At 32.4% G+C, this 22298-nt stretch overlaps 1 protein-coding gene across 3 annotated transcripts in view; it reads left to right on the top strand.

The window, feature by feature from the left end:
• The window catches only part of LOC139482711 (uncharacterized), an 82309-nt gene that overhangs the window by 27834 nt on the left and 32177 nt on the right, over positions 1-22298 (top strand). For 2 of the 3 annotated variants that reach the window (XM_071266779.1, XM_071266778.1), the window contains exons 8-10: positions 5330-5390; positions 13778-13876; positions 15140-15229. In XM_071266779.1, the coding sequence (XP_071122880.1) occupies positions 5330-5390; positions 13778-13876; positions 15140-15229 (250 nt within the window). The remainder of the gene's footprint in view (positions 1-5329; positions 5391-13777; positions 13877-15139; positions 15230-22298) is intronic. The other variant, XM_071266780.1, reaches the window with a different exon arrangement.

The raw sequence follows: 22298 nt of genomic DNA, 5'->3' as shown, positions 1-22298 counted from the left end.
ATGTAATGTTCTACTGTGAAAGTACTTTTATTCGTGGGGAACCAATTTTCGTGGTTTTCGTGGATGACTTTATCCACAAATTTAAGTGTCCAATGAAATAAAACAATTGTTGTCCAAATCAAGACAATGAAAGATCCACATGTAGGTTTGATTACTAATATGATCTAGAGAATATATTGAATATCACCAAATCTGAGAATACCATAATGATCTATAATAGTAGTCACTGGGCAAATGCACTATGAACTACAACTGCAGGCAGGAGTAGTCCCATTTAATCTTTAAAAACCTAAACTGTACAAATTTTGATCTTTTAATTCTCATAAAAAAATATTTGGATTGATGAAAGTCAGATTTCCGGTATTAATATGCTATGATAAAGTGTTCATTTTATATCTCATAATTCTCGTACATATGAGAAATAATGATTTTATGCTGGGCTTTGCTTTTGATAAGAATTATTTTACAATTCAAGATACATTTATAGCATTTGTATATGTAACTGTTTTCCTTTTGTGACACCTTCAATGGTCTATAATCTTTTGATCACTCTATCTTGGGCTAATGAGTGATCACTACGATTTACACGGTCAATGTTTACTTTGCAATTTCCTTCAATCTAGACAATTTGTAACCTTCGTTTCAAATAACTTTAATTTTTATACGACGGCAAAAATTGAAAATTTTTTGGTCTTATGTTGGTATCACCTTGGAGTTGACGTCGTTGTCATCCGAAGACATTGGGGTTTCCTACTATAACTTAAGTATAAGTAAATAGAAATCTATGTAATTTTGACACAAGGTTTATGACTATAAAAGGAAGGTTGGGATTGATTTTTGGAGTTTTGGTCCCAACAGTTTAGGAATTAGGGTCCAAAAAGGGCCTAAATAAGCATTTTCTTGGTTTTCGCACTACAACTTTAGTTTAAGTGAATAGAAATCTATGAAATTTTGACACAAGGTTTATGACCACAAAAGGAAAGTTGGGATTGATTTTGGGAGGTTTGGTTCCAACAGTTTAGGAATTAGTGGCCAAAAAGGGCCCAACAAAACATTATTCTTGGTTTTCGCACAGTAACTTTAGTATAAGTAAATAGAAATCAATGAAACTGAAACACAAGGTTTATGACCACAAAAGGAAGATTGGAATTGATTTTGGGAGTTGAGGTCCCAACAGTTTAGGAAAACAGGGCCGAAAAGGTGCCCAAATAAGCATTTTTCTTTGTTTTTGCACCATAATTTTAGTATAAGTAAATAGAAATCTATAAAATTAACACAAGGTTGATGACCATAAAAGGAAGGTTTGGATTGATTTTGGGAGTTTTGGTCCCAACAGTTTAGGAATAATGGGCCCAAAGGGTCCAAAATTAAACTTTGTATGATTTCATCAAAAATTGAATAATTGGGGTTCTTTGATATGCCGAATCTAACCGTATATGTAGATTCTTAATTTTTGGTCCGGTTTTCAAATTGGTCTACATAAAGGTCCAAAGGGTCCAAAATTAAACTAAGTTTGATTTTAACAAAAAATGAATCCTTGGGGTTCTTTAATATGCTGAATCTAAAATGTACTTACAGTAGATTTTTAATTATTGGCCCAGTTTTCAAGTCGGTCAAAATCGGGGTCCAAAATTAAACTTTGTTTGATGTCATCAAAAATTGAATAATTGGGGTTCTTTGACATATGCCAAATCTAACTGTGTAGGTAGATTCTTAATTTTTGCTCCGGTTTTCAAATTGGTCTACATAAAGGTCCAAAGGGTCCAAAATTAAACTAAGTTTGATTTTAACAAAAATTGAATTCTTGGGGTTCTTTGATATGCTGAATCTAAACATGTACTTAGATTTTTGATTATGGGCCAAGTTTTCAAGTTGGTCCAAATCAGGATCCAAAATTATATTCAGTATTGTGCAATAGCAAGAAATTTTCAATTGCACAGTATTCAGCAATAGCAATAAATTTCCAATTGCACAGTCTTGTGCAATAACAAGAAATTTTCAATTGCACAGTATTGTGCAATAGCAAGAAATCTTCAATTGCACAGTATTGTGCAATAGCAAGTATTTTCAATTGCACAGCATTGCGCAATAGCAAGAAATATATAATTGCACAATATTGCGCAATAGCAAGATATTTTCAATTGGAGTTACCTTTCTTTGTCCAGAATAGAAGTTCAATCAAATTAAATCATTGTTTTACACAATATACAATGTATATTCACTTTACTAGCTACCAACTGATAAATTAAAACAATCTTTACCATTCAGTGATAATAAGCACTTTCACTTTTTTTACATTTTAATATTTTATGATGTATTTAAATGAGTAGTTATTGTTGCAAACTCCATTAGAAATTTGAATTGAGATCAGTTTTGGAATAAGGGAAAGGAGGGTGTGAAAAAAAACTGGGGGTGGGGTTCAATTTTTCTCATTTCAGATTTCTTAAAAAAAGAAAAAAATTTCTTCAAACATTTTTTTGAGAGGATTAATATTCAACAGCATAGTGAATTGCTCAAAGGCAAACAAAACATTTTAAGTTCATTAGACCACATTCATTCTGTGTCAGAAACCTATGCTGTGTCAACTCTTTAATCACAATCCAAATTTAGAGCTGAATCATTAGACCACATTCATTCTGTGTCAGAAACCTATGCTGTGTCCACTCTTTAATCACAATCTAAATTTTGAGCTGAATCATTAGACCACATTCGTTCTGTGTCAGAAAGCCTATGCTGTGTCAACTCTTTAATCACAATCTAAATTTAGAGCTGAATCATTAGACCACATTCATTCTGTGTCAGAAACCTATGCTGTATCAACTATTTAATCACAATCCAAATTTAGATCTGAATCATTAGACCACATTCATTCTGTGTTAGAAACCTATGCTGTTTCAACTATTTAATCACAATCTAAATTTAGAGCTGAATCATTAGACCACATTCATTCTGTGTCAGAAACCTATGCTGTGTCAACTATTTAATCACAATTTAGAGCTGAATCCAGCTTGAATGTTGTGTCCATACTTGCCCCAACCATTCAGGGTTCACCCTCTGCGGTCGTATAAAGCTGCGCCCTGGGTCAATTTTATTATTATTAGAAAACTAAAATCCACGAATTAAAAAACCCATGAACATGTAAATGTTGATGAAACCACGATAATTGATACCCACAAATTAAAGTACTTTCACAGTATATAAAAGTAGTCCTTTCCAAAAAAATATATAGCGCTCTTGATGTTATTTTTTACTTAAACTAACCAAACAATTTGCAGAAATAAAACTTTTGTTGAAGGAGAAATATATTTAAATCATTTTTAGACATAATTTACTTGCTTATCATGCTTATGAGTTAAAGATTGAGGACTAATGCGCCCCATACTATATTTATTTAAGATTTCCAGAAAAAAACAGGGGCTATGTTTAGTAGTTACCTTTGTCCGTTGGTATGTTACTACAAGACATTAAACATGAATTAGAATTGGCAGGTAGAAAGATGATACATGTACGATTCATTATACACCTTTTTGTGAAGTTATACTTTTGTGAAAAATTTAGAAAGCTGTGAAAATTGAAAAAAAATGTTGGAATAGTTTGGAATTTTGAATTGGTGATCTGATACCTTTGAATCAATAAACATGGAATCACAAAAATAAGAAAACAGCCTAAAAGCTGAATTTGTGCTTTTATTTGCAATTAAACAATGGGAGAAATAAAAACAAATATAATAACACATACTTTAAGAAATTATGCATTTTCTCCATTATGATTATGGTTGATAACACTACTGTTTCTGAACTTGGCAATAGCTGCTCCTGAAAGAAATCCAAAAAAAAAATATAAATTATCTGAAAAAGGTCAGGACATTACAAAAATTTAGTAAAAGTTGTCATATTACGGCCTTCAATGAAGCTATTTGCCAAGTTTTCAGACATGAGTCATGATAGTTTATTTCAGATTGATGATCCTAATCGCCAAATTACACATAATTTAAAAATGATAGGTCACTCTATGTCTTTCAGTGAAATATTTGACAACTTTTCACATGAGGCATGATAGTTTATTACAAATTGATGATCCTAATCGCCAAATTACACATAATTTAAAAACGATAGGTCACTCTATGTCCTTCAATGAAGCTATTTGACAACTTTTCACATGAGGCATGATAGTTTATTACAAATTGATGATCCTAATCGCCAAATTACACATAATTTAAAAACGATAGGTCACTCTATGTCCTTCAATGAAGCTATTTGACAACTTTTCAGACATGAATCATGATAGTTTATTACAGATTGATGATCCCAATCACCAAATTACACATAATTTAAAAACGATAGGTCACTCTTCTTCCTTCAATGAAGCTATTTGTCAAGTTTTCACATGAGGCATGATAGTTTATTAGAGATTGATGATCCCAATCACCAAATTACACATAATTTAAAAACGATAGGTCAATCTATGTCCTTCAATGAAGCTATTTGACAAGTTTTCACATGAGGCATGATAGTTTATTACAAATTGATGATCCTAATCGCCAAATTACACATAATTTAAAAACGATAGGTCACTCTATGTCCTTCAATGAAGCTATTTGACAAGTTTTCACATGAGGCATGATAGTTTATTACAAATTGATGATCCTAATCGCCAAATTACACATAATTTAAAAACGATAGGTCAATCTATGTCCTTCAATGAAGCTATTTGCCAAGTTTTCACATGAGGCATGTTAGTTTATTACAGATTGATGATCCCAATCGCCAAATTACACATAATTTAAAAACGATAGGTCACTCTATGTCCTTCAATGAAGCTATTTGCCAAGTTTTCTCATGAGGCATGTTAGTTTATTACAGATTGATGATCCCAATCGCCAAATTACACATAATTTAAAAACGATAGGTCACTCTATGTCCTTCAATGAAGCTATTTGACACGTTTTCACATGAGGCATGTTAGTTTATTACAGATTGATGATCCCAATCACCAAACTACACAGAATTTAACAACGATAGGTCACTCTATGTCCTTCAATGAAGCTATTTGACAAGTTTTCACATGAGGCATGATAGTTTATTACAGATTGATGATCTCAATCGCCAAATTACACAGAATTTAAAAACGATAGGTCACTCTACGTCCTTCAATGAAGCTATTTGACAAGTTTTCACATGAGGCATGATAGTTTATTACAGATTGATGATCCTAATCGCCAAATTACACATAATTTAAAAACGATAGGTCATATTACAGCCTTCAATGAAGCTATTTGACAAGTTTTCACATAAGGCATTATAGTTTATTACATGTTTTTCTTTTGTAGACTGTCATGTCAAAGACCTCCCCAGAAGTTACTCCTGACGCCCAATCACAGGTAGTTGGAGGTAATCATCTAATTTTAATTATTCAGATTCTGGCTGAAATATAAATTACTTATTTCTAATATATGGAAACCTTGATGTCTGCGCATGCTTATATATATAATTACAATGACGGTACTATCATTCCTACTGGTTCATCACACAAGGCAATCATCTAATGTTAATTATTATTTATACTGGCTGGAATGATGTATAGTTTCTTATTTCTAATATATGGAAACTGGAATGATAATTGTTACTTATTTCTAATATATGGAAACCTTGATATCTGCATATAATGTTAAAATAAAAAATAAAAAAATAATAGGAAAAGTACGTAGGCTATTGATGCAGATTGATTGATTACAGATCATATTAACTTAAAAATAAGCTTCTCTCATTCTCATCCGATTTATTCTCTCCTGAACCTGTTGATTACAGATCACAATAACCTTAAATTCATTCTCACCCGATTTATATAGCATTCTCAACCTGTTCAGTTGACAACCAAATCCAGCCATCGGCTCAACTGGATTTTACAGAATAAGTAGTTTTTTGCATATTAATACATTGACCTATAGACGGATAGACACATTGACCAGTTGACCTATAGACGGATAGACACATTGACCAGTTGACCTATAGACGGATAGACACATTGACCAGTTGACCTATAGACGGATAGACACATTGACCAGTTGACCTATAGACGGATAGACACATTGACCAGTTGACCTATAGACGGATAGACTCATTGACCAGTTGACCTATAGACGGATAGACACCTTGACCAGTTGACCTATAGAAGGATAGACACAATGACCAATTGACCTATTAACAAATCGACATATTAATCAATTGGCAGATCATCATATCAAAATTGAGGTATCAAAAGAGAATCAAATTCAAACATTGACGCATAGACATATCGACACAATGACTAGTTGACACATTAACAAACTGACATATTGATACATTGACAATTCTAAAGCTTTTTACACATTGACACATTGAGAGATCTACACATTGACATATCGACAAATTGACAGATCAACACAAAAGCAGACTAATATATTGATACATTGCCATGTTGACACACTGACAGTTCATATAAAAAACAAGATGTGGTATGATTGCCAATGAGACAACTCTTCATAAGAGACCAAATGACACAGAAATTAACAACTATAGATCACTGTACAACCTTCAACAATAAGCAAAGCCCATCCCGCATAGTCAGCTATAAAAGGCCCTGAAGTGACAAATGTAATTCAATTCAAACGAGAAAACTAACAGCCTAAAATTGTACAAAAAAATGAACGAAAAACAAATATGTAACACATCAACAAACGACAACCACTGAATTACAGGATCCTGACTTTGGACAGGCACATACATACAGCATATGGCAGGGTTAAACATGTAAGCGGGGTCCCAAACCTCCCCTAACCTTGGACAGTTGTGTTACGGTACAACATAAGAACGAACTATAAAAATTAGTTGTAAAAGGCAACACATTACCAGATTTATACATCAACACATTGACATATCGACACATAAACAGGCTCATACATCAACACATTAACAGATGGATTCATCAACACATAAACATATTGTCAAATTGACATTTCAACACATTAACAGATTCATATATCAACACATTGACATATTTTAACACTGACAGATTAACACATTAATAGACTGAAACATCATATCACTGACAGATCAAAACATTAACAGACTTCTACATCATACCACTGACAGATCAACACATTAACAGACTTCTACATCATCACACTGACTGATCAACACATTAACAGACTTCTACATCATCACACTGACAGATCAACACATTAACAGACTTCTACATCATCACACTGACAGATCAACACATTAACAGACTTCTACATCATCACACTGACAGATTAACACATTAACATACTTCTACATCATCACACTGACAGATCAACACATTAACAGACTTCTACATCATAACACTGACAGATCAACACATTAACAGACTTCTACATCATCACACTGACAGATCAACACATTAACAGACTTCTACATCATCACACTGACAGAACAACACATTAACAGACTTCTACATCATCACACTGACAGATCAACACATTAACAGATTTATACATCATCACACTGACAGATCAACACATTAACATACTTTTACATCATCACACTGAGAGATCAACATATCAACAAACTTTTACATCATCACACTGAGAGATCAACATATCAACAAACTTTTACATCATCACACTGACAGATCAACACATCAACAGACTTCTACATCATCATACTGACAGATCAACAGATTAACAGACTTCTACATCATCACACTGACAGATCAACACATTAACAGACTTCTACATCATCACGCTGACATATCAACACATTAACAGATGTATACATCATTACACTGACAGATCAACACATTAACAGACTTGTACATCATAACACTGACAGATCAACACATTAACAGACTTGTACATCATAACACTGACAGATCAACACATTAACAGACTTATACATCATCACACTGACAGATCAACACATTAACAGACTTTTACATCATCACACTGACAGATCAACATATAAACATACTTCTACATCATCACACTGACAGATCAACACATTAACAGACTTCTACATCATCACACTGACAGATCAACACATAGACAAGTAGACACTCAAACAGATTTAACACATTGGCATATCGAAACACTGACAGTATATACATAAAACATAGCTGAGAGGGTGATAGAGCAGATTGGTACCCCAAGAAAACATTGTCAACCGCTGCAAAGCCAAGGTTGACAATACTTTTTCGATGGGTACCAATCTATCACCCTTTTTTTTACAGTTAAATAATAGAATCTAAGCCAAAAAATAGAACTTAAGCATTGTCTTTAATAACTTGATGTAAATTCAATTCATTGTCTTTTAAATAATTGATTTTTGATTGGTCTGGACGAGAGGGTGGCATTCAAAACAATTGTCCCCCACTCAGTCATGTGATAAAGTAAATTAACACCCTGGTATTGGCCAATCAAAATATGGCATTTTAACGTGAAGTACTGTATAATAAATAGACATATTAACCGACTCCTACATTAACACATTAACATATTGACACACTGACATGTCAACACATTAACAGACTCAAACAGATGCATTCATTAACACAGACATATCGACAAACTGAAATTTCAACACATTAACAGATACATATATCAACACATTGCCATATTGACACACTTACAAATTAGCACATTGACAGACTCAAACAGCAACACATTGACATACTCAAACAGCAACACATTGACGTATCAACTCATAAACAGATCAACACATTAACATACGCAAACATGAACAAGTTGACATTTCAACATATCAACACTCTGACAGATTAAAACATTAACATACTAATTTATTGTTTTGATGACAGAGAGATCGCTGGCAGCAAACTTCTAATTATGGCTATAAGCCCACTGTGGCTTGATAGGAAATATGTCACAAGGCATTGCTTTATATCACACATCTCCTGTATCATAAGAATAAGACCAGTGTGACTTTATTGGAAATATGCCAAAAGGTCTTGCTGTATATCACACATCTCTTGTATCATAAGAATAAGACCATGGTGACTCTATAGGTAATATGTCACAAGGCATTGCTGTATAACACACATCTCCTTTATCATAAGAATAAGACCACGATGTCTTTATAGGAAATATGTCACAAGGCATTGCTGTATAACACACATCTCCTGTATCATAAGAATAAGACCACGGTGTCTTTATAGGAAATATGTCACAAGTCATTGCTGTATATCACACATCTCCTGTATCATAAGAATAAGACCAATGTGACTTTATAGGAAATATGTCACAAGGTAATGCTGTATATCACACATGCATCTCCTTTATCATAATAATAAGACCACTGTGACTTTATAGGAAATATGTCACAAGGCATTGCTGTATATCACACATCTCCTTTATCAGAAGAATAAGACCACGGTGACTTTAAAGGAAATATGTCACAAGGCATTGCTGTATATCACACATCTCCTGTATTATAGGAATAAGACCACAGTGACTTTAAAGGAAATATGTCACAAGGCATTGCTGTATATCTCACATCTCCTTTATCATAAGAATAAGACCACAGTGACTTTATAGGAAATATGACACATGTTTTTTGAGATCTCAACCCTCCCTTATAAATCTAGCCAATGTAGAAACAACAAACGCACAATAGTACGCACAGTAAAATTCAGTTTTAGAGAAGTCCGAGTCCGATGTTAGAAGATGTAACAAAAGAAAATAAACAAAATGACAATAATACAAAAATAACAAAAGACTACTAGCAGTTACTGACATGCCAGCTCCAGACCTCAATTAAACTTATTGAAAGATTATGTCTTCATCATTTGAATATCAAGAAAATTCCCTCCCGTTAGGGGTTTAGTATTATACCATCATAAAATATATGAGAAGAACATAACCCGTGTCATGCCAACAACTGGTTTTATAATAAATGTGTTTAATTCTGATGCAAAGACCCTATAAGTGAATCAATATTAAGCTTCCCGTTATTGATATAGATATCAAGATCGAGGAAAGGGCAGTGGTCATTGTTATTTTTAGCTTTATTCAAAGTAAGTTCAACAGGATAAATTTCTTTAGTATACATACTGAAGTCGGCATTATTGACATGATTGAGGGCCAATATATCATCCAAATATCTAAAAGTATTGTTAAATTTTTGCATCAGATGGGTATTTGCTCATTTTAGTCATAAATTGTAACTCATAACAGTACAAAACAGGTCCGCAACAAGTGGTGCACCGTAAGTCCCCATTGGAATTCCAATAACTTGACGATATATGGAATCTCCAAAGCGAACAAATGGACCCATTGGTGGGCATAGACAAAATATGTCCACCCAATTCCAATGCTCACTGTGAGCACGTCGAAATGTCCACCACGACTGTAGACTGTATGCTGTGTCAAATGTGTAATCAACATTTGAATTTAGAGCCCTGCCAAAATTGAATGTTGTGTATATACTTGCCCCAATTTCAGAGTTAGACCTATGCAGTCCTGTGGAGCATTTATTTAATTTGGAAAACATCAAACATTACCAATTCAGTTAGCATTATTTCCCAGTTAAATGATTTTTTAACCAATAGTGGTCTATGCATTGACATTCAGTTTTCTCAGAATGCTTGTTTTTGTTGTTTTTTTTTATTTGCCCTGCATAGTCGAGATGTGTTATGATACATCCTTGTCCGTCTTTCTGTTCACTTGTATGCCTCTCTAGATCTGTCTGTTTAGAGAATGACAATGCATTAATTAAATGCAACAAAACATTTATGCAATATTCGAATTGATTGAACAAATCTTCACTTTGGTTTTCAAAATTGTGTGTAACTGTCGTTGCATAGTTACTGTACGTCAGATGAATGTCAGTTTTTTTATTCTCATATCGTGCTTTTACTTTTTAGCTCACCTGACCTGAAAGGTCAAGTGAGCTTTTCTCATCACTTGGCGTCCGTCGTCCGTCGTCCGTAAACTTTTACAAAAATCTTTTCCTCTGAAACTACTTGGCCAAATTCTACCAAACTTGGCCACAATCATCCTTGGGGTATGTAGTTTAAGAAACGTGTGGCGTGACCCGTCAAACCTACCAAGATGGCCGCCATGGCTAAAAATAGAACATAGGGGTAAAATGCAGTTTTTGGCTTATAACTCAAAAACCAAAGCATTTAGAGCAAATCTGACATGGGGTAAAATTGTTTATCAGGTGAAGATCTATCTGCCCTGAACTTTTTAGATCAATCAGACAACCCATTGTTGGGTTGCTGTCCCTAAATTGGTAATTTTAAGGAAATTTTACTGTTTTTGGTTATTATCTTGAATATTATTATAGATGGAGATAAACTGTAAACAGCAATAATGTTCAGCAAAGTAAGATTTACAAATAAGTCAACATGACCAAAATGGTCAGTTGACCCCTTTAGGAGTTATTGCCCTTTATAGTCAATTTTTAACAATTTTTCGTAAATATCCATGATCTTTTACAAAAATCTTCTCCTCTGAAACTACCGGGCCAAATTAATCCAAACTTGGCCACAATCATCATTGATGTATCTTGTTTAAAAGTTGTGTTTTTTGACCCGGCCAATCAACCAAGATGGCTGCCACGGCTTAAAATAGAACATGGAGGTTAAATGCAGTATTTGGTTATTACTCAAAAACCAAAGCATTTAGAGCAAATCTGACAAGTGGTAAAATTGTTTATATGGTCAAGATCTATCTGCCCTGAAATTTTAAGATGAATGGGACAACTAGTTGTTAGAGTGCTGCCCCTAAATTGGTAATTTTAAGGAAATTTTGCTGTTTTGGGTTATTATCTTGAATATTATTAAAGATAGAGATAAACTGTAAACAGCAATAATGTACAGCAATTTAAGACTCAAAAATAAGTCAGAATGACCAAAATGTTCAATTGCCCCCATAAGAAGTTATTGTCCTTTATAATCAATTTTTAACAATTTTCATAAAATTTGTAAATTTTTACTAACATTTTCCACTGAAACTACACGGACAAGTTCATTATAGATAGAGTTAATTGTAAGCAGCAAGAATTTTCAGTAAAGTAAGATGTACAAACACATCACAATCAACTTAACACAATTTTGTCATGAACTGTCTGCTTCCTTTGTTTAATTCACATATACCAAGGTGAGCGACACAGGCTCTTTAGAGCCTCTATTTGGTTATTATCTTGAATACTATTATAGATAGAGATAAACTGTAAACTGCAATAATGTTCAGCAAAGTAAGACCTACAAATAAGTCAAATGACCAAAATAGTCAGTCAACCCCATAAGAAGTTATTGCCCTTTATAGTCAATTATTAACAACATTTCGTCATTTTTTGTTACTTTTCTAAAAATCTTCTTCTCTGAAACTACTTTACCAAATTTAACCAAACTTGGCCACAATTATCATTGTGGTTTATAGTTTATAAAATGTGTCCGATGACCCAGCCTACCAAACAAAATGGCCGACATGGCTAAAATTAGAACATAGTGGTGAAATGCAGTTTTTGCTTTATATCTTTGAAACTAATACATTTAGGGCAAATCTTTCAAGATTTTAATGTCCATCAGAATAAGATATATCCCCTCACAAATTTTCAATTGAATCGGACAACCTGTTGTCGGGTTGCTGCCTTAAAATTTGTGATTTTAAGGAAATTTTGCAGTTTTTGGTTATTATCTTGAATACTATTATAGATAGAGATAAACTGTAAACAGCAATAATGTTCAGCAAAGTAAGATCTACAAATAAGTCAGCATGATCAAAATTGTTAGAGGACCCCTTAAGGAGTTATTGCCCTTTATAGTCAATATTGAACAACTTTTCGTCATTTTTGTAACTTGTATAAAAATCATTTCTAAAACTACTTGGCCAAATTTAACCAAACTTTGCCACAATCATAATACTAGGGTATCTTTTTTTTTTAAAGTGTCTAATGACCCCGCCTACCAACGAAGATGGCCGACATCAGTAAACACATTAACAGGTGAGCGACACAGGCTCTTGAGAGCCTCTAGTTCTGTTATGGTAACATATTTTTTAATCTGATAAAAAATCTCATGAAAAAAAAAGAAGAATTTTCTGTGCACAGAGATAACTGAAGTCAATAATTTGAAAAGTAACAGACAATGAAGATTTTCATTGTGAATGAAAATACTTTTGTGGATATTAAATACATCTTTTTAAGACAGACAATCAATCACTCTGTCAAGAGAAATTGAAGAAAATATGATGTTCATTATATACTAATATAAGTTTTAAAAAAATATGAATGACAAAGGGAGATAACTCTACCTTCAAAATATTTGACCTGTACAATATGTCAGTAAATAAGTGACAATATACCACTTTTGAGTGATGTCCTTCACCGAAAATTTTTTATCAATCATGAGTGCTTTAAGAAATAATTCACCAGATAGAGGGGATGGCCTGTATCCCTGATCTTTTAATGTTCATCAAGTGTTTTATAATAGTGGTTGTCATTTTGCAGGATAAACTAGAAATAATGTTTGTTTCATAAGTACTTAATCGCAATTTCCTTATAACAGTGCTGCTGATTTTCAATTATGAGAATTCAATTTGCAGAATTATTTGTGCATTATAGCATCATATTTTTCAAACCAATCACTCAACAGACGTGATGCCCCTAAACAAACAAATGATGTTCACTAAAACCAAAGATAGACAGAAATGCATCGAATTAGAAAGTCTTCTATTATATAATTTAACCCCAGGCCCTCACTGTATGTTGTATTGAATCTGTCTTTTATACTTGGACAGATGATTTATTAATAACAGCTGTACAACAATCTCTTGATATGGGATATACACAGAATCAAGTAAGAGATGCCCTGACGCTGCTGAGACAAAGAAGACCAGGTTTGTATACATGCTACTTTTAAGACACTATAGTAAATTATAAATCTATTGAACATGTTGAAAAAAGCACCAATATTAAGACAAAGACATGAAAGATAAGAGATACTTTGGATTCATTTATTTTTGTGGGTACCAATTTTTCGTGGATTGAGGAAAACATGCATATTCCTTGGATATTTAATTTCGTGGTTTTGGTAAAGACTGCATACATTCCTTTCAAAAATTTGTTATTCATTTAGCATTTATATCTGTGGTTCTTCTGTTCCCACAAAATCCACGAAAATTGGTATCCAACGAATATAAATCAATCCACAGTAAATAGATATTGATAAATTTTCAGAGAAACATTTTATCTCTGTTTGAACTCTATTTTTACCCTCTAAATCAATGAATATTTGTCAACCAAGGGAAGAATGATATATAAAAACTTTTTACTGTATCTCAAATAATGCTTGTATCAGTCATGTTGGCCTCAGAATATTAAAGACCAATCAATTAATAGAGCAAATTGTTCAGATATGTCAATTGGTAGAAAGAACATCATATACTAAATTTGGACTTTGATGGATACATGTAGCTGTATCTTCAGCAATCATGCCGCATCTCCTTATTTTTATATATTGCTATCTTTTCATGTTTGAATCCATCTTTATATCACATTTGTTGTTTCATTTTTCTTAACAGCCATTAACCCAAGCTCCTTTTGTGTTGATACCAAGCTTTATAATGACTTGTTTGCTCCACCATTTGAATAAAATAAAGAAATGTGTTATGATTGCCAATGAGACAACCATTCACCACAGGCGAAAAACCAAGCAACTGTAGGTCATCATATGGCCTTCCACATGAGCAAAACTTGCACCTGATATTCAGATATTTAAAGCCCCACCATGAAAAAATGTGAAACAGTTTTAAGGACCAGATTAAGAACAAAACAATAAAAAACATAAATGACAGACCAAAAACAACAAAACTACAAAGTTCTGGATTACAATTTCACTACTTTGGTATAATTAAAATATGGTGGGTAAAACATGTTTATGAGCACTCAGCTATCCCCTTACCTTGGAAGGTGGTGTCACAGCTCAACTCCAGAACAAACTCTTTAATAAGTTTTGAAGACTTAGCTTATGATTAATTGATGAATACATGGCAATTTTCGTTCAAAAGTTAGAGCTAGCTATAGGGTATCTTGCAGGTACAAGATGTTAGAAGATAGAACTTAAGTGAGGAATCTAATAAAGAATTTATTGATAATTTCAGACCATCTTCACTTTAGTATAAATGATATACTGGATGCATTAATAGGATTGACAACAAGAGAAGCTGTTAAACAGATTGATAGAAGTTCAGGTTACTAACTTATGATATATATATTGTATTAATGTAACATTAACATACATTTGAAAGATATGAGACTATAATAATTAATTAATATCCTAAGACAATTGTAACTGAAGTTGACTGTATAGTCTCCACTTTGGCATAACTATTCTCAAGGAGGCACCCTTAAATCAAGTTTTAAAAAAACTATACAAACACACTACACGAAATCCCGGATTTGAAGAGGTATGCAAATGTTATGTAAATGTTTTCAGAGACCGACATTTACATATATTTATAAACCGCTGCATTTAGTTTATCTTGTCTTTACATGCTGTAAATATCAATATTTCTTGTACTATACCTCCTATGGGCGGTTATGAGAGACCACGGTTTATAAAATATATAAACACCTAATCAAACCATTTTGAAGTTTAGAATTTATTTATATTTATGACCGTCGCAAAACTTTTTCAAACTTATGTATTTGTATACCTCTGCAAATGGAAATCTTTGTCATGTATTTTTCTATGACGTAAATCTATTCGCAAATGTGTTTCTTTGTCCAGGTATCAAAGTATCATCATTCAAATGATTTTATAGGGGTTATAAAGTGTAAGGTGCATCTACATTTTCCTGGTATGTAAACCAATTCAAAACGAGAACTTTATAGAGGGGCGTAAAGCATCATTTCCTTTAATCTGCAGAGACCTGTCAAATGTATTGTAAAGAAATAATTTTGTTAGTCTTTATTGTCGGCTGAAATGTATGTCAAATCAAAACATATCAAAAGCCTTTGAACATATTCCGAAATGTATGGTAAATACATAGATTTGTAGACAATTTGTTTAACTGAGAAATGTGGTCAAATGATAATATCAATGACATGTGTAAATATATTGGGCATATGAAACTTTGAATACATATGCAAATAAATGATAAAGAAAGATATTTCAGACAGCTAGAAATGTATGTGTAAATATATTGGGCATATGTAAATTTGAATACATATGCAAAGAAATGATAAAGAAAGATATTTCAGACAGCTAGAAATGTATGGTAAATAGATATATTTGCTTTTAATTTGCTGATATATTTGAAAGATGCAGATTATATTGACAAATATAGCTGATTTGGGATTGGTGTTGGCATATTGGTAATATCATTTATTATACATGTATTTTAATAATTTCGTTTTAATAAAAAAAAAAAAAAGTCGGATCTACATGATCGGTTCTTGATCTCTTCTCGAGCTCTGTTTGATGTACTGCGTAAATTTCTTTATCCATCAAAATCTTGTAACTCGCGTAAGTTAGGATGGTTCATTCGCATAGAACGATCGTTTCCTCGAGTATCGCTTTGAAACTTCTGGAATTGCACGAGTCATAATTCACTCTGTTTATAAAACATATATATATATTTTTAAAGAGACATATAATACTACAATATGTATTATATATGTTACTGCAGAGTATATAAACTATATACATATTAAGCCTTAACAATACTACATGTAACTCGAATAATTATGCGCCCTCTAGCGGCCTATAGCCTATCGTAGCAATCGGAGATAAGACAGAGATCAGCGGAATATAACGACTGACATTATTCGGGTTATAACAATACTAGATATACGGCCTCAGTATCAAATTTAAATCGGTACCATTCGAAAGGTTATCGATCGATTTATCAAGTTTTTATAAAAAGTCCAAGTTTCTGAAATAGAAATATTCCTTCATAATATTTAACACAAAACACATCTTGAGAGAATGTTTTTTTAAGAATCGGCTAGTTTGCACAACTACTTAAAAACGTTAAATCTATTGACGAATATTTAACTTTTGTAATATTTGTTTTCCTTATCCGTTTAGTCCAGTCACGAGATGTTGAACTCCGTGTGCTACATGAAGCTCTGTCTGCAAAAACTGTATTGTGTGTGAGGATGAACGTTAAACATTACAAACAAAGAACCAGCGAGTCACGTGTCATAAATGACACACAATTTACCAATGAAATCAAACAAAGTCGATAGATAATATCATTCCATCGACGAGATGTCGCCCTTCCTCCGATCAACAGGGTTTATCAGTAGTGAAATGTGACAATTATCACCTTTTACAGAAAGATCTGGTCCGAAAAGATCAATAGAAGACCACTGCTAGTATCAATATCCATCAATATAAGGCACAAACAATTATCATATCTGTATGATTAATTACATTATACATTGTCCTAAAACAATGCTCCCGTTGTAATTTGATTGTGTTGTTTTTAAATACGCAAAACTAAAATAAGTTATTTAACTATCAGTCATTCGATATCTCATTTATCGCCTATTCTATCCTAAAATTTTACAGCTTTCATATGTACTTTGACAGGAATCGTATTTTGTCTGTCATGATCAAATAAGTTTTAATTTTTAATTTTTTTGATTTTTTGGTCAATAATTACATTTAACATATACTTTGCACACTTTTTTAATTGAAATAACAAGAATTGATGTGACAAAGTCATTTTGTTTTAACATAATTCAAGAAGATGTGTAAACGACAAATACATATTATAATTACTCTTCAATCTTTTGACTCTCTCTGGCAAATTTCAAACAAAAGAAATGTTATAAAAACATTTTTTAGGCTTGGATCAGCATCTCATAAACTTATGGGTCTACACAAAATATACTATACACACAACACAAAAAACAAATGACAGTCACAAAACAAGTACATGTAACTTACTCAAACAGAAGGTACAAAGACCTATCTTATAAAAAAAACATGGAAAACATATCTTTAAAAGTAAAAGGCAATTGTACCCTGTACAGCAAGGCGAAGTCTAGACTTATAGTTTTAGCGGAAATTACAGTTATATGATTCGTGTTTGAACAATGGAATATCTTGCACTTCTTTTCGTTCTTAGAAATATTTTACGCAAAGTCGTAAAATAACTACATGTATCATTTGTACTTTAACAGTGGAGTCGGACACATGTATCATTGCATTAACAGACAAAGTAATTCATTTGCTAATCTCACTGACAATGACACAGTTATATATATACTTAACCCATCAACACCAACACAAGTGAATAAACTAGGATCCTTTATAAAAAAGTCAATGGAACTGAGGACAGGGGACCCTTTAATATTTACCTGAATTTGTGTATATATATTGAGTTACTTAGTTATTGTATTTATTTGTTTTTGTTGTTGTTACATTATGTCACAAACTGTAAAGTTTATATGGCAATAAAACTTTGAATTGAATTGAATTGAATTGAATTGAATTGTACTTGCTTTCCATTCAGGCGGGAAAAGGGACAGAGGGGCAAAATACATGAACTATCGTTATATTCAAATCGCATTGATAAATGTTTAAAACTCTAAATAAGTTGAAATATTAAAGAATATTTTCCAATAAAAAGATAAACAAACAAGTGACAAGCCTCTGTGAATATATCAAGGCACATTTCTGATTTTACAATCTTTAACTCGCATCATGCTTCGGTACCTGGTGGATAAAAAGTATTCGTCCCATTGGCTATCATACAACATCTTTTTTTTTACATACAACTTCTCCGTTAACGATGTTGTAATACCTATTCAGGTTGAACTTCAATTTAAATATAAAAAAAGAAGATGTGGTATGATTGCCAATGAGACAACTATCCACAAAAGACCAAAATGACACAAACACTAACAACTATAGGTCACCGTACGACCTTCAACAATGAGCAAAGCCCATACCGCATAGTCAGCTATAAAAGGGCCCCGATAAGACAATATAAAACAATTTAAAAGAGAAAACTAACGGCCCTATTTATGTAAAAAAAAAAATGAACGAAAAACAAATATGTAACACATAAGCAAACGACAATCACTGAATTACAGGCACATACATACATAATGTGGCGCGGTTAAACATGTTAGCGAGATCTCAACCCTCCCCTGACCTGGGACAGTGGTATAACAGTATAACATAAGAACGAACTATAAAAATCAGTTGAAAAAGGCTTAACTCATCAGATAGAAAAAATACAAGTGGACGTGGCCGGGTAGGCTTATCCATTGAAGTTTTAGTCCTTTCGGTACCAAGCGTGACCTGTAGAATTTAATTACTATAATTTTTAATTAGTTAATTATGGAAGTTGCATATCTGGCAGAATCTATTAATGCAAATGCCTATATATTCAAATAACTATTCAAAGTGTTAATTCATAAATTAATAATCATTGTAAAGAATGCTACAAAAATATAATGGGACTCAAATGTAAAAAGAAATGTTGACGTGAATTGCTTTTGGCAAGAGACGCACACTCATTTCACGAGTGTATCAACTAAACAATGCACACAAGTTATGGACTAGTACTAGACCCGTATTTACTAGCATTGGGGATCGCATGTCATTGTCCAGATACATTTGTACTAGCAATAGCGTTTTTTTTATTGTAATTTTGTGTGTGTGGGGGATGTTGTTTTTTGTTCGTTTTTTTTTATGGGGGGGGGGGTCTGTAAAATACTGCTTTCCTGTGATGCATCAACTTATTAGGGTCTAGTTTGTTAGGACAAGTTATGCGCTCGAAAAAAACTGAAGTTGCTATTTTCATCAACTAAGATAAATATTGGGATGCCCCTGACCACTATTACAATTTTTCAGTAAAAAAAAATGTTGACACTCATCGTTTGCTATGATAATTCAAAAACGATTCAAGTAGATCAAATTAAAAAAATAACCGAGCGTTCCGAGAAGGATCAAAAGTAAAATATATATGATAAAAGAGGGTCTCGAGGAGGGATCGGTGGGTGTTCTTTAATTCTTAATATTATTTACGCCATAGTTTTCTGTATTCTATACAAATTTTGCATGCTATTCTCTATTCTTCATATTCTAGAGGCCCACTATTCTTTATTTCTTTTAAAAACTGTTAGCCTATCTTTTTCTCTTTCTATTCTTTATTTTTTTTTCATTTTCATTGCAGTTTCGTGTTCCCCTGCAAGTGGGCAATTTTTCTTCGTATTCCAAATAAAATTAACGGTACCAATTTTCTTGCACCAGATGCGCATTTCGACAACACATGTATTGAGTGTTGCTCGTGGCCAAAATATTTGAAACCAAAGCTTATATAAAAGATGAAGAGCTATAATCCAAAAGGTCCAAAAAGTATAGCCAAATCCTTGAAAGGAATCAGAGCTTTGCACAACTGTGTACTAATATCAAGAAACACGATACCGAATGGCATTTCTCCCGATTTCTAAATTTTTTAACACACTTTTACTTTTAATCGAGTTACATCGGAATGAAAAAGATATTTAAAATGGAAAATGGAAATGGGAAATGTGTCAAAGAGACAACAACCTGACCATAAAAAAACCAACAGCAGAATGTCACCAACAGGTCTTCAATGTTGCGAGAAATTTCCGCACTCGGAGGCGTCCTTCAGCTGGCCCCTAAACAAATACATGTATATACTAGTTCAGTGATAATGAACGCCATACTAATTTCTAAATTGTACACAAGAAACTAAAATTAAAATAATACAAGACTAACAAAGTCTAGTGTTGTAAACTACATGTACATAAAGCAATCTATGGAATTGCGAAAATAAGGTCCACATTGGTCAATTATATACTTATAATATAGAATAGAATAGAATATAATATTTTTATTTACCAAATTAGGGCCCCAAGAGGGCATATAGCATACAGACAATAATATTATAAACAATAACATATGCAGAACACTGACAATAAAATATATGTAAGAAGTGTTATAAAAATAATAAAATAAAAGTAGCAATGTATTATTATGATTATTGTTGACATCAGTGACTCAAGTGCACCCGGTAAGTGTATTTTCACTTTGAAAAGACAAACAAGAGACATGAGTAGTTTGTGGGGAGAAAATATAAAGAAAATGCCAAAAAAAACCAAGTTAAGCACTTGCACATTTGACTATGAGGTATACTGCAAATAACAAATATTATCTCACAAAGGATATTTAATATAACTTATCTGCGGAAAGCACCAAGCGTCGGTGCTTAAAGGGAAGTCCCTACTTGTACTTAATGCAGATGAGTAAAATTAGAGGTAGATTTCGATATCGGCGATTAAAATTTACACCATTCAGCAACAAAATTTTATAAATTTGAAATAATTAAATGTTATAAATCTTGATAAGAAAATGTTTTAAAAATTTGAAGCCTCGATTGGAACAAATACATGTACTGCATGGAAATATTTCTTGAGACCATTATATCTTTAAATAGGATAAAGTCAAGATTGGAAAACAAAAAGGACAACGATTTTCTATTACTATTCTGAATTGAATAAATATTTTCATATTTTCATATATACATAATCAGATTAATATAGTAGAAGGAAGATTATGGAAATTGATGTATTTTTTTCCCATTAATGTTGGTCATTTTTATTCTTGTTGAAACACGAAATACAGAGATTATATATCCAATTTAAAGGTTAAATCATTTGCTTTGCATCAAATTTATGAATTCTGCTGTATATCAGAAGCGGGGAAACGAGAATGCATGTTTTTTTTTTACAAATACTTATACTGTATATAATTTCAACATATTTCTAGTTAATAAGCTTGTAAACGTGTGAATTCTACTTTTAAATATGAAATGGTGTTTATCCTCAACAGAATTAAGATACAATGCTACTGTTTTAATTTCTTCTTTAATTTTCTAGCATGTAAACTTTTAAATTGTTTTCCTTTTTCAAAGTTTAACTTATTTTCATGAATACAAACTGCATGTTTATTTATAGAAATAATCCCGATGTCTTTATCTGCCATATTCTTGGCTAGCGTATAATTGACATGCTTTGTACATGTTTATATTATTTTAAAATCTCTTTAGAACGTCTGGATTTTATTATACCCAATTAGCGTTATTAGATCAATTTTGAAATTAACATATACGGTTTTCCTTTTAAGGAACCCTGTAGTGCTAAAAGATGGACCATATCACAGTCGGGAAAATTCATTCATTTACACACAAGTGACATATTTACAACCTATTGAGGGATACTTGATACTATTTCTTTATTTTTATTATTAGTCATTTTCCATTGTAATCATAA

The sequence above is a fragment of the Mytilus edulis genome, chromosome 7, assembly GCF_963676685.1.
Source record: "Mytilus edulis chromosome 7, xbMytEdul2.2, whole genome shotgun sequence".
In the NCBI taxonomy this organism is placed as follows: domain Eukaryota; kingdom Metazoa; phylum Mollusca; class Bivalvia; order Mytilida; family Mytilidae; genus Mytilus; species Mytilus edulis.
This window is presented reverse-complemented; position numbering and strand designations above follow the sequence as displayed.